The 12935-nt window shown below is 40.1% G+C and overlaps 1 protein-coding gene across 4 annotated transcripts in view; it reads left to right on the top strand.

Annotated features, from left to right (window-relative positions):
- The window catches only part of LOC119160144 (uncharacterized), a 54584-nt gene that overhangs the window by 19218 nt on the left and 22431 nt on the right, over positions 1–12935 (top strand). For all 4 annotated transcript variants that reach the window (XM_037412854.2, XM_075865112.1, XM_075865114.1 and 1 more), the window contains 9 exons: positions 1168–1305; positions 1457–1612; positions 3092–3335; positions 3421–3564; positions 4798–4994; positions 7469–7621; positions 8713–8962; positions 11317–11486; positions 12649–12897. In XM_037412854.2, coding sequence (XP_037268751.2) covers positions 1168–1305; positions 1457–1612; positions 3092–3335; positions 3421–3564; positions 4798–4994; positions 7469–7621; positions 8713–8962; positions 11317–11486; positions 12649–12897 — 1701 coding nt within the window. The remainder of the gene's footprint in view (positions 1–1167; positions 1306–1456; positions 1613–3091; positions 3336–3420; positions 3565–4797; positions 4995–7468; positions 7622–8712; positions 8963–11316; positions 11487–12648; positions 12898–12935) is intronic.

Here is a 12935-nt window from a genome sequence, read left to right as displayed (position 1 = left end):
ATATACAGACAACAGCTGCCAGGGTAATATATGAATTTTCCGTATGGGCAATCATGGTGGGATGCGAAAGCATTGCAGGGGGTGCGCATCGAGTTTCCGTTTCTCTCATGGTGGTTGTCAAGGTGTTTTGAATTCCCGCTTGTCAACGTTGACGTGCACATTTGGCTCTCCAAGCCTTCCTCTGATCCGCAGCGGTGGCGCTGCCGTTGCAACTAGTGCCGATACTGACGTTGTTCATGGCATTTCACACACTGTTGCACAGAGAGAGAATGACGGAAACGCAGTGAACGCACACTTTCACAGCCTCGCAGTTTCGAGATTTGCTTGCCGGCTTCGCCGTTTACGTTCAGCTTTACGAGCATCCATAGCGCCATTGCGAAGAAGAGCACAAAGAGAGCAAGCATGCACCACATTATATACGAACACACAGCTGTGGTAGAGAGAGAGAGAGAAACAGGAGAGGAGAAATGAAGTGGTGGCAGCGCTCATGCCACCTCCTCCCGCCGCCCCGCCCTCACGTGAGGAGAGGGGGGAGAGTTCGCACATGTGCAGTATGGGTGGGAACGCCACAGAAAGAACACTGTATCGAGCATAACATGCTTTTGCGTCTAAAAACCTGCGGCCAATGGCAGAACAAACCTTGTACACATATTCTCGCCTGTCCCGCACGGTCACCCTTCCCTAGAAAGCAGCGCGTGCGGAGCTGCCATTTCCCCCAAAAAGAAGGGTAGGCACAGTCACTCTGCACTCTTCAGTATATACATCAACACAGCAAGGAGTGAAAATGCGTGCTGCTAGATAGATTATAGAGGTGGCACAACCAGTAAAGTCATGCAAGGTACGCCAGTCTTGTGCTATAGGGTGAATTATTGAAAGCAGAACTAAGAATGTACCGACATGTCACTGACACCGTGGGAAGGAGGGTGGGACATGAGAAAATACCTGTATGTCAGTGAAAGTGAAAGCTGTAAAGTGAACCTGGAACACTTTTCCAAGTAATTGTCAAATGGTTTCATTAAAGGAACTTACTACTTTATGAATCAACTACCGCAGGAATTTCAAGAATCTATCTAGTAGAAACCGATTTTTGTTGGAGAATTGCACCAGCATTTGTAGTAGTGCTTTTTGTCTGCCGAGTGTTGTAAGTATAGCTCACTATCTTCACAGCCCCTGATGCTGATCTTGACATCCACATGGCAAGGAGCACACCGCATTTACGAGCAGGTCAACTTGCTCGTAGAAGAAAACGCCAAGTGTCCCAAGTGTTGCATTTTGTATGCTGGAGGGTCGGAGGATGGCAAAGAGGTGAGTATCCCGTCACTTTCTTTGGGATGTGTGAAGCAATATGTATGTTGTAGAATCTGCTATATTAGATGACCATATTGTTAATTAAAAACTGTATCCTACGAAAGTTTACAAAGAATTTGCCCTCTCTTTTATTTTCTGCTGCCTTCAGATACCAATCATCAATGGCTGTGACATACTGGTTGCTACTCCCCACAGCTTTCTGCGTTTCTTGAACAACTACGAGAGACTGATTGTTAACATGTATCGCTGCTGTCATTTGGTCCTGGATGACGGTGAACGTTTGCTGGATACGTTCACTGCAGAGGTAGGACCAGTTGTTGTCATAAACCTAAAATAGAATAGGTAAAATAGTATCCATTATAGAAAGTGTTAAGCCTAAATTGAAACATTAACAATACCATGTAATTAGCAGTGCAGATTCGTTACACTTTAATTTTCTTATAACAGAATACTTGCTGCCATAGAGTTTCCTAAAATTAATTAGAACTCTGGCACTGCGATCGTTGAGCGACCATGGGAATGATGAATAGTAGACAGATTTGCCTAGTCTTTGTACTTGCGGGCAGCGAATCGCACTTGTGGCCTCGTTTATTGCTGTACTTGCGGGCAGCGAATCGCATTTGTGGCCTCGTTTATTGCTGTGTTTTGGTTCTGCTTTGAAGAAAAGAATGAACATTTTTGAACTTTGTGACCCAATTTCTAATGGTAAGCTCACACGATAAGTGCAACAGCTGACCATTCGCTGATTTGCGTTTTGTGACAGAACTTCTCCAAGCCAGACGAACACACGCAGAGCCAGAAGTATGAAGAATAGACAAATCCGTGTACTACTCTTCATTCCCATGCTCACTGAAACGTCATGCATTGCAGCTCCCAGACACTAATGCCAGAGTTCCCTCTAGTGTATATATAGGAAACTATGCCTGCTGCAGTGAAAAACCAGTTGGCTAGCACAAGTCTACAAACTAAAAAAGTAGCATAAGGACCAAATTAATATAGAAAAAAAATAGTCTTAAAAATGTCACTAAATATGTGGCTAAAAAAACTGCAGAAATTTCAGTCTGCCTAGCATAAGACGCCTGCAAGGTCTGTTTCAAAAGTTTGCATATTCTTGAAAAATTCTGATCCTTCATTTATATAACTGTAATTTATGGAAGACACTTGAAGGAAGTGCCCTTCTGTGAAGTGTGTCCTCAGAAGTTCGTGTAATTTTCTTTTAAATTGTCAGTTGTCAGATCTCTCAAACGCTGCTTCCAGGGCTCCAGTAGGTATTGAAATAAATAATAAAGAAGCTTGAAAAAATAATTTTCAAGTGGATTTCTGAAATTGCTTGTCAAAACCTTGTCCACTACCAATGTAGAGTGCACAGGGTAATTCTTGCAATGCACAATCTATACTGCCCATTTTTTGACGACTTTGGTCACGCACAATCTGCAGTCTTTCAGATGCCGCAAACCTGTGTGTATAAAGGTAACAATTAGTGTGCTCACATCACCAGAAAGATAAGGTTATGTCGACCTGTTAATAAAAAAAGAATAATCTTAAATTTTTGTATCTGTTTTATGAAGTATTATGTTGGTCAAATGAGAAAATATTGTCTGAGGTCTTAGTGTGCAAATCATTAGATGTGGTTTCATGAAAAATGTAGTTTTTGAGCCTTTTGAAGGAGTCCCATGAGGTTTACTCAGCACACTGCATATAATGTTATGTGTACTATGAAAACATGGTGCACCGTTATCGTGCTTTCATAGAGCACTAAAGTGTAGTACTATCTTCTCTGCAGGTAACTGCCGTGCTTGAGGAATTTCTGGAGTGCCAGAAAAAACGCCAGTCATGCCTCAAATTTGCTCAAATAATAGTCTGCTCAACTATGTGGACCAGTGGCCTGGACTGGTTTCTGCGTACATATATAGTGCAGCAGACTCCCCTGGTCATACTTTCGTCCTTCTCTGAGGCTGCCATATATGCAGCAGTGCCCACATTGGCCTGCTATGTTGAACCACACGCACAGAATGATGCTTTACTGAGTGAGTTGCACTTTTCTCACGCCCATTTAGTAGTTCATTGCTGTCGCGCTGAAGCAGATGCGCTCATTTTGGATTTTTCACGCAGATATTGTAAAAGGCAATGCCAGCCGGAAAGTGGTGGTGTGCGCTGCAGAGAGAGAGACGGCCATTGCTGCACATCACTTGCTGGTGTCGCAAGATCTGTACTCCCTGCTTCTTCATGATGAGCTTCCAGTGGCCAAGATCTCTGGTAAGGTATCGCTTCTGAGCTCTCATAAGCTTTAGAAAGCTCACAACTGTTTTCTTTATTCTGCGTTAAGTTGCAAATGTGCATCCACGTTACAGTTACGCAACTGAATTCCAACTGCTTGCCCTTCAAGATGTTTACAGCCAATATTTGGCATATTCTTTATTATGCTAAATGTCATGCAATTTTCATAAATCTTAAAAAAGAGCATGCATGTACTTTCAGTTTGTGTTGCTTTTTCTTAATTAATCGATGTATTGTGTAGCACTTCATATATGACCGTGACCGTGTGGCCTTTTTTGTTAATCCTGTTCATCCAAATCTTAATGTGAACAACCAATTGAATTCAGCGTTACAGTTTAAACCCTTTATAAGAGACATGCAGTGGACAGCGATTCTCGCCTTTTATATGAGGTCACTATTATAAGCAGGGTAGCATGTATGCATTTTCTTATTTACCTGTATTTTTATGCAGGCACCTTGGTGTCCCTTATACCCGTTTTCTGTTTTATCAGTGTGTTATATCAGTGTCTTTTATAATGGGATATGACTGTATTAGATGCTTGGAACACAAATAATGATGCTAAGAGGGTGCTTGAATGAATTTGTGCTGCAGGATGTAGCATGCACTGAAATCAGTTGCTTTAAAATTTGACATTGACATCTATTGGTTTGTAGCATAAAGCTACAAGGACAAATATTGCTCTCATAACAGTCCTTCAACTTTGTGGCATTTTGCTGAACTATTTTGCCACATCGATTTGTGTCATGTAATAAAAGAAATTAACTCTTTCTCAAGTGAATTTGCTGGGTAGGCTAGCCAACCAGAGTCATTTGCTTAAAAAAAAAATAAGAAGAATATGTTTATTCTCTTTGTTTCCTAACTAAGAACTCACGAGTACTAATTCCTACTGCTTTATGTTATATTACATTTCTACTTCAAAGCTGACTCCGAAGCGAGCGGAACTCGAAAGCTTTTCTTTTTGGTTCAGCAACCTGGCGAAATCTACTAGTCTCTAAAAACTGCAGAATTAGGGTTGAAGTATTAATGTAAACATGTTTCCTGATAATAGACAAGCTCACTGAGAGAACTTTGATGACAATTACACAAGTACAAATGTTCAATTGCCTAAAGATTTGGCTGTGAACAGAAACCTCAGATATTAGTGGGCAGATTGAAAATTGGGCAGCCTGTGTGAGGTCAGCGTCAAATGAGTGGTCCTGCTGAATGCGCAGAAGTGTCAAGCGAATGGACGTCAGAACACACCAAGGTCGACATGCCCATCCTTGTGATCCAGGACAAGGTTCTGCCACTGACCAACATTCGGGATGCTGACGTTCTTGTTCACTATGACATACCTGAATTATCCCAGTTCAACTTTGGGTTTCGATACTCGTGCATTGCTGACCACATGCGGTCTTTCAGAGATAAGGTAAGCTCTGAAGCTAGCTCCTTAGCCCATACGCTGCCGCCTGCACCGCGATGCTCTCTATACCGTGCATCTTTCAGCCAATGCACACCCTCGTGCAATACTCCTCTTTATCCGAGTTGAAAGCGCCTTGCCAGAGTGCTTGCCAGAAAACTAGGCATGTGTGAATATTTGAGCACTTTGAACATTCAGTATTAACGTATTGAAATTCACTTCTGTATAAATCTAAATTATTCAAAATTTTGAAGTATTCAAAATGAACGAATATGTGTATATTAATCCACGTGTAACCCTTTTGGAAAGATGGTTTCACTGCAGTAGAGGAGTGCTGTACCGTAAATACGCTTCTCCAAAATGAAATCTGCAATGCTGCGAAGTTAACATATTACCCTCACACTGATTTATAGTTACTTACGTTTAAAAACTTGTTATACCTGCCTGTATGCTCTAAGTATAGTAAATTCTAAAACCTAACATATTTTACAGGTTATGAGTAATATTTTACTGTAACTCAAATACTGCTTTTATTCAAAGATGCTTCCACTTGGGTTGAATCAAAAAGAGTGACACTTGTACACGCCTTGTTTTAATTAAAAATATATTTATCAATTGTGCAGGTTAGTTGGCTCCTGACAAGTGCTCATTTTTCTTTATAATATATGATATGTAGTACTCGAAACAAATCGCTATTTACTTAGAATTTGCTTTGAGCCTAAAATTTACTATTTCCATAGGCCTACAGAAAACACATTACAATACATGTATTCACATCTCACAAAAATTCATGTTTTGATCTCAAGTATTTTCAGTTCGCAGATGTTTCAAACTGAAAAAAAGCTTTAATGTACTGTGGTATGTGGAGGGCAACAAAACACCTTTCGCACCTCCCATTGTTTTTCACTTTCGTTCCCTTGCATTTTGCGCACTTCATGCCTTATTTGCATATCAGGAACAATCTGGCATAGAACATGAAGCCTATTCTGTCTCGTCAAGGCACTGCCATTCTTCCTGCCATTAGACGGGGAGGGGGGGGGGGAGGAGGGGGAGACAGCAGAACAAAAAAGAACAATAAAAGACATCATGAAAGCACCTTTAAACAAACACAAGTAACCACAGCCATCCATCGGTAATGTATCAAAGAATATTTAGATAAGTAGACAAATGCTGCTGCCACTTCTTTTTTTTTTCTTTAAATTGGGTTATGGCATCAGTACACATTACACAGAATTGTGCAACGATGTTTCCTCCAGGAACCTATCTGTGGTGGCTACCTGACCTGCCACCACTTACTAGCTTTAGAAAGCGCTGAATATAGGAGGACCCATTAATTCACTGGCTTTGGAAGCAAAAGGAATAAGTAGAACTAGAACATTAAAGTTGAACATGCCAGACCATTTTGCTGGCTATATTTATGGTTATGTTGAGGATATTGGAAGGTGGGAAACGTATGCTCAATAGAGCAAGTGTAGATGATGTCATAGACCATATTTAACAAGAAGGTTCAGCCTCCGTAATTGACAGCTCAGGCCACTTGGGCTTATTCTTTGTTTATTAAGGTTATTATTTGACTAAGAAAAGTAGTTCAAGCGCAAAAGTACCTCCGTTATTTATTTGTTTACAGAATATCTACATTGGCATAAAGGCATTACAAGAGGGAAAGAAAAGAAAACATAACCGCTAAAGAAAACAGTATTTAGCACGTACACTATGTACACTTACTTACAAAGAGCATTGCAACATTATCGAAAGAAAGCAAAAGTGTGATTACACGAATAGATTTTGGAAACAATTAGCACTGGCTTACATCTGTTACTTCAGGAGTGATTTCACATGTAATGTTTACCAATTCATTTTTTGAACTGTAGCAATCTTTTATAGTGTGAGAAAAAAATGAGTTGTAAAAAGTTGGCTCTACATGTTAAGGTAGAAATCTTTTTTGTTGTTATCACAATTACAGCGAGAGAATAACATATCTGATTTGAGGAGGTGGTTTTAATGGTTGATACCAATGTTACAATTATATATTTGGTGCAATTATTTGGGCCTTAGTTTCTGTGTATTTACACATAGAAGATCCCACCCCAAAGTGGCCTTCATTTCAGAAGTGCTAGAGTGTGGGCTGTAATTATTGCCAATAAACCTTGCCACTTGATTCCAAAGTTCTTCAAGCCTATTAGTAAAATATTCTTAATGGGGATTGCATACATGATGAGCTATTATAGCAAAGCAATTAGTGAGCTTTATTTAGGATGTGGTTTGAATAAGGTTCTGCAGTTGGTAAGTTTATTAATGCTTGCTGTATGGCTAAATGGCACGTGCCCATTGAAACACAAAGATGCACATAAAATATAGAAAGGACACGAAACTAACTTCATAAGAATAACGTTAGTTGTGAGTGATGCCCTTTTCTGTTTTATGCTGTAAATCAGTTCACCACTCATACAGATGCCACTTTCTTTTTTGCCTGCATGTTTTAGGACGATTTTTATACCTCTGAACGACCAGTAGTCCACATGATACTATCAAGCAACAACAGGAGTATTTCTGTACAGCTTGTAGAGTTCCTAAACAGGCTGGGTAGTAAGGTACCTGATGGACTGGCTCAATTAGCCTCTGAAGAGAAGGAAATGGTATGTTAAATGCACTATATTATCTATTACTGTATATATCTGTAGTAGACCATTTCTCTGCCTACGAGCTTTCAGCAAATGAAAATGAATAGCCACTTAATTTTGTGTGTTGCTCAAAACGGCAGAGGAATAGTAGCTTGTGTTAGGGTGTGTCATGTACTTGAAGTGAATGTTCAGTCCAGATGGGCGTCGCACGAGCACGTGGTGGCTGCATTACCTGTGCGGCTATAATGTGCAACTTTGGTGCTATACGCAGTAGACTCTCAATGAATGGAACCTGAAGGGACCAGCAAAATGTGTTTTTAATAAAAGTTCCATTTACTAAGAGACAAACAGGGGTTCAGAATTCAATATTGAAGCCAATAATGTTAGAGGCAGTTGGTCCATTTAATCAGCAATTTCGATGAAGAGATTCTTGCTTACTAAGGATCTACTGTATTCTTGGTGTCCCATCCATTTTGGACAAAGGTTTAGTAATAATAAAAAAAAAAGCTATAGGAAAGTCCTACAAGTTGTATATTAGTAGTAGCTTTTTGAACGTATTAGAGGTAGCCACTGTCGGAAATATAATTTTTTTTAAGGTGCATGACTTTAACAAAAAGAAAAATCTTGGTTGCCTACAGGCTTTAGGAAAATTATATTTCCTTAAACTTAGCTGCATGGGACACCTGGTATTATATGTGACGGCAGAAGAAGCAATGCACAACTGCCATTTTAATGTCTTGCCATCTTGGCTGACAGGTAGTAGCCTAATCCAAATTGCATCTCGGAATTGCCACATTTTAAGTGGTTTCAATTAGATAAACACCACGTCATATCTGTCTAGGCATTTAGCTCATGAGGTACATAGAGGAGGACTAGCACATGCAGGTAAGCATTCACGCGATTCATAAGGTGATAAAATGCATTCGGGAGTGCTGGTGTCGTAAGCCGAGTACTAAGGACTGCTGTGCATCTTTTTTGTACACACCACCAGTGTTCCCGAACTACTACTCCTTTTCTTCAGTTTAATGAAGGGCAAACATTAAATGGCAGTGTTGTATGCGCTATTTATACTTTCAGTAATGCGAAATGTTTTTTTTTTTTCCCAGAGAGTTTCATCTAGTGCTGAACTGCCATTGTGCCCCAACCTCAAGGCTTTTGGCCGTTGTGAAAGGCAGTCAAGTGAAAGTGGCTGCTCATACCGACACCAGATTCTGCCCGAGACAGACCATGCACCATGCTGGTCTTATCTGCCAAGTCAGGGAAGTGTTCGGATTGCAATAACGAAAGTGACAAGCGCTTCACACTTTTACGCACAGATTCTTCAACAGTGGAATAAGCCATCTGGGCCAGCAAGTGGTAAGGTGTATTTCCAAACACTTGCGTCAAAATGTAAATGTTTCATTGGGGAATGAAAGCTCTGCAAGTGTATAGAAATGTTGTTGTACGTTCTCAGGCAGAGAGAGAATGTGTGTGCTATATCAGGGTATGTGTGCACAGAGCTTGGTTCGAAGTGCCGGTTTTACCTGGTAGCATGTGACAGCGCACATTAATCTCTATCTTTCCGCATAGGACCCTTGCTTTCGGAGTGAATTCTCGGGCACTTTGCATTGCTACAAGCCTAAGTGCATTTATGTTGCCTGATTAGTTTGGCAGAAATCCTCAGAATGTGAAACTTATCATGTAATAATTAAGTGCATCAGTGCTGTAGAAATTATTTAAGCCTTAGGTGCCTCCCCGCATGCTCAGTTGCTAAAACAGCTACTACAAAAAAGATATAGTAGTCCCATGTTCTGAAGAAAACATTTTCCTTCAACTGTGATCTCTCTTCCTTGGCAACTTGTACGGGTTTTTTTAATAGTGTCTCAATGCTTGCTGATTGGCGACAATTATCCTTTTATACTGCAGAGTTATTAAGCTTCTTGTCATGCCATTTAGAACCAAAACAGAACCATCATCATCACAGATACTTCATCACGAATTCTTCTTCAGCTCTCTTTGTCCTCTTCTTCATTTTTTGCTTTGCTCCCAGAACAGGTGCATCGATTTGTCTGGCGTGTGATGGGTGAAAGAATGAATACAGAGAAAAAGAGAAAGAAAGAAAGGAAGAAAAAAAAGGTAGAATGACAGAAAGAGGAAGATATAGAAATGAAGAGACATGAAAAGAGAGAAAGTGCGAGACAGAAAAAGAATCAAAGAAATATATAGAGAGATAGCAAGAAAGAGGAAGCAAGGAATAAACAGAATGAATGATAGGAAGAAATAGAGAGAAACAGAAATGAACAAAGAGAAAGAAAAGTGAAAAAGGAAAACAAAGAAACAAGTCAGGCCACCCATTTTGGCACTTTTTTTAGGCTTGGCACCACTACTGCAAAGCTGCCTTAATTTTTGATAGTTTGTATTCTTCTTTGTAGACCGGATAAAATGAAACGAAAGTACTTTATATGGATCCTTTGAGAAACGCAGGGTGGTGCTGCTTTTCTTGTAAGAACGTAACGAATGTTCCTAGGAGGTGCAGCAAATGGGAACATAATAACGTAATTCAGTGTAGCTTCATATAAACTGTTATCACAAAGGAAGTTGTAAAACTTGCCCAAAACTTTTTTTTTAACTTTTCCCCACTTTTTTTTGGTATCTCTTTTGAGAAGCAGCTATGGCATCTATTAATGTGAATATTGCATGAGCATTATAATGTGAGCTTTGTCTGCCCGAACATCTTATGCATCAATCAATGCGTAATGGAACTGTGCAGTGCTTTCTTTTTACCATAGCACTTATGCTATATATATATATATATATATATATATATATATATATATATATATATATATATATATATATATATATATATATATATATATATATATATATATATATATATATATATATATATATATAAAGAACACAAGCGAGTACACGTACGAAAGAGCAATACTTTTATGCCAACGTTTCAGCCGTGGCACGGCCTTCGTCATTCCCTGACGAAGGCCGTGCCACGGCTGAAACGTTGGCATAAAAGTATTGCTCTTTCGTACGTGTACTCGCTTGTGTTCTTTATACGTACCAGACCCCTTGAACTTCCTGCTGAATATATATATATATATATATATATATATATATATATATACACACAATATTTGCAGCACTCAGATTTACAGGTATCAGCAATGACCTTTAGGCTTATGTAGTCATTTTTCAAAAACTATGACATTTCTGTTGTCAAAGCATCATCTGTGCACAATAATCGTCATGACCTTTAGGCTTATGTAGTCATTTTTCAAAAACTATGACATTTCTGTTGTCAAAGCATCATCTGTGCACAATAATCGTCATGACCTTTAGGCTTATGTAGTCATTTTTCAAAAACTACGACATTTCTGTTGTCAAAGCATCATCTGTGCACAATCATCGTCATTGCGATCATTCAGTTACACCACTGTTCTTCTCATGCAGTGATTATTATTGTGTCACCTTTGTCCCATTGGGTTCAAGAAGTTTGAAGATGACTGCAGAAGCTCTGTACTAAATTAAGAATGTTTAGAATGGCAGTCACTGTTACGATAAATGGGTTTGCAGCCTCAGCAATCGGTGAAGTCAGCTTCTCTTGTTACAGTGATCAACTTTTAGATTTTTAGCAACTGTGTGAAATCAAGATGGCTTATTGAAAGTGATGAATATTTTGGGTGCACACGACTATTGATGACTTTCTTTAGGTAACGAGCCAGAGGTGAAAGAAAACCTGGAGCTTCAGGAAGCCAAGTCACTTTTAAATGAGTACTTCTCCAATGTGGAAAACCGTGTGCCTTTCGACGCAAAGGCCACACCTACAGTTGGCCAAGTTTATGGCCTGGAAGCTAGTGCCAACCAGTACGAGAGAGTTCTGGTGAGCATTTTCGCATCGCAGTTTCTTTATTGCAAAACTTGAAGCATGCTTGGCAACATTGGTGCATGCTGCCTGTCATATTTCTGAGCTATTGCACTTCACTGGTGCTCTCAGCACAGAAGAAATAAAACGTAACGTACTGTATCGAAGGCAGCTGTTTCATTTAGAAAACGATTCCATTGAAGTGATTTCAGTTTACTGAGAGTTTACTGTACACTGTGTATCAGCATATTGACACAGTACCTGAAGGAAAATATGCTACTGCAGAGACATTATTATCATCATAATTAATGAGTAGTTCGGCAGTGTGAGTTAGTAGATCTACCAGCAAGCTATAACTTGACTTTCACAAATTATCCCTGATTGTTTCAGCAAAATTGCTTTTTTACACAAATCAATATTAAGAACAAACTTGCGAGACCCAGGTTGAGTTTTCATTAGGGACAGTAATTTAAGAAAGCGAAAGAAAACAACCACCGATTTTTAACACGAAGCTACCCAGCACAAGGGGGTTGAGGAAAGCAGAAGAGCGCATTTTGCTTCGCCCCCAGACGAATACAATGCTATGTCCTGCCATAGTAAAAAGTCACAGGACAGTGCCAGCACTGTGGGGAGGTGGCAGACACCTACCACATGATGTGGGCCTGCCAAGATAACGCAGCCATTACCCCTAACCCAAACCCTAGGCGAGAGGACTGGGAGGCAACCCTGCTTGGCTGCCCAGACCTTCAGGCCCAGCAGGCCTTGGTCCCGAGAACCAGGACGGCGGCTTTATCTAACGGGGTCTCGAAATAGGGACTCCACCTTGTCTGTAGGGACTTTTAAAAAGGTCCTATGCCTTTCTAATGTAAATAAATGCTTTTCACCAACAACACCTTGTGCAAAATACGTTACCGCAGAGACATTGTTATCATCATATTTAATGAGTGGTTTAGCAGTGGGAGTTAGTAGATCTACCAGCAATCTATAACTTGAATTTCAAAGATTGTCCCCGATTGTTTCAGCAAAATTGTTTTTTACACACATTAAAATTAAGAAGCAACTTGCGAGGACCAAGTTAAGTTTTCTGTCCGCAGAACTCATTTGCAGGACAGGACTTTATGTTTAATAAAGCCTCTGTGGTTACAGCACTTATGTTTGTCTTTCTGTGCATTGTTTTCAGGTAACTTCGGTGACTTCGAGCAACTCAGCACCAGCCAGCGTGACCGTTACGCACCTCGACTATGGCGGCCACTCCACTGTGTCTGCATCTCGACTGTTCCATCTTCCACCTAAACTCACCATGATAAGGCCGCTGGCAGTGGAAGTGTATTGCTGTGGCATGCAGCCTCCAGACGGTGACCTCAGCTGGACTTTTCAGGCTGACTTCAGGGCACATAATCTTTTCTTCAGAAAGGAGCTTGTTGGCGAGGTAAAAAACTTTTTTTTTCTGAGGACATCTTGTTTTGG

This window comes from Rhipicephalus microplus, chromosome 1, assembly GCF_043290135.1.
Source record: "Rhipicephalus microplus isolate Deutch F79 chromosome 1, USDA_Rmic, whole genome shotgun sequence".
NCBI classification, from domain to species: Eukaryota; Metazoa; Arthropoda; class Arachnida; order Ixodida; family Ixodidae; genus Rhipicephalus; species Rhipicephalus microplus.
The sequence above is the reverse complement of the archived record's forward strand: the minus strand, read 5'-3'. Positions and strand labels throughout refer to the sequence as shown.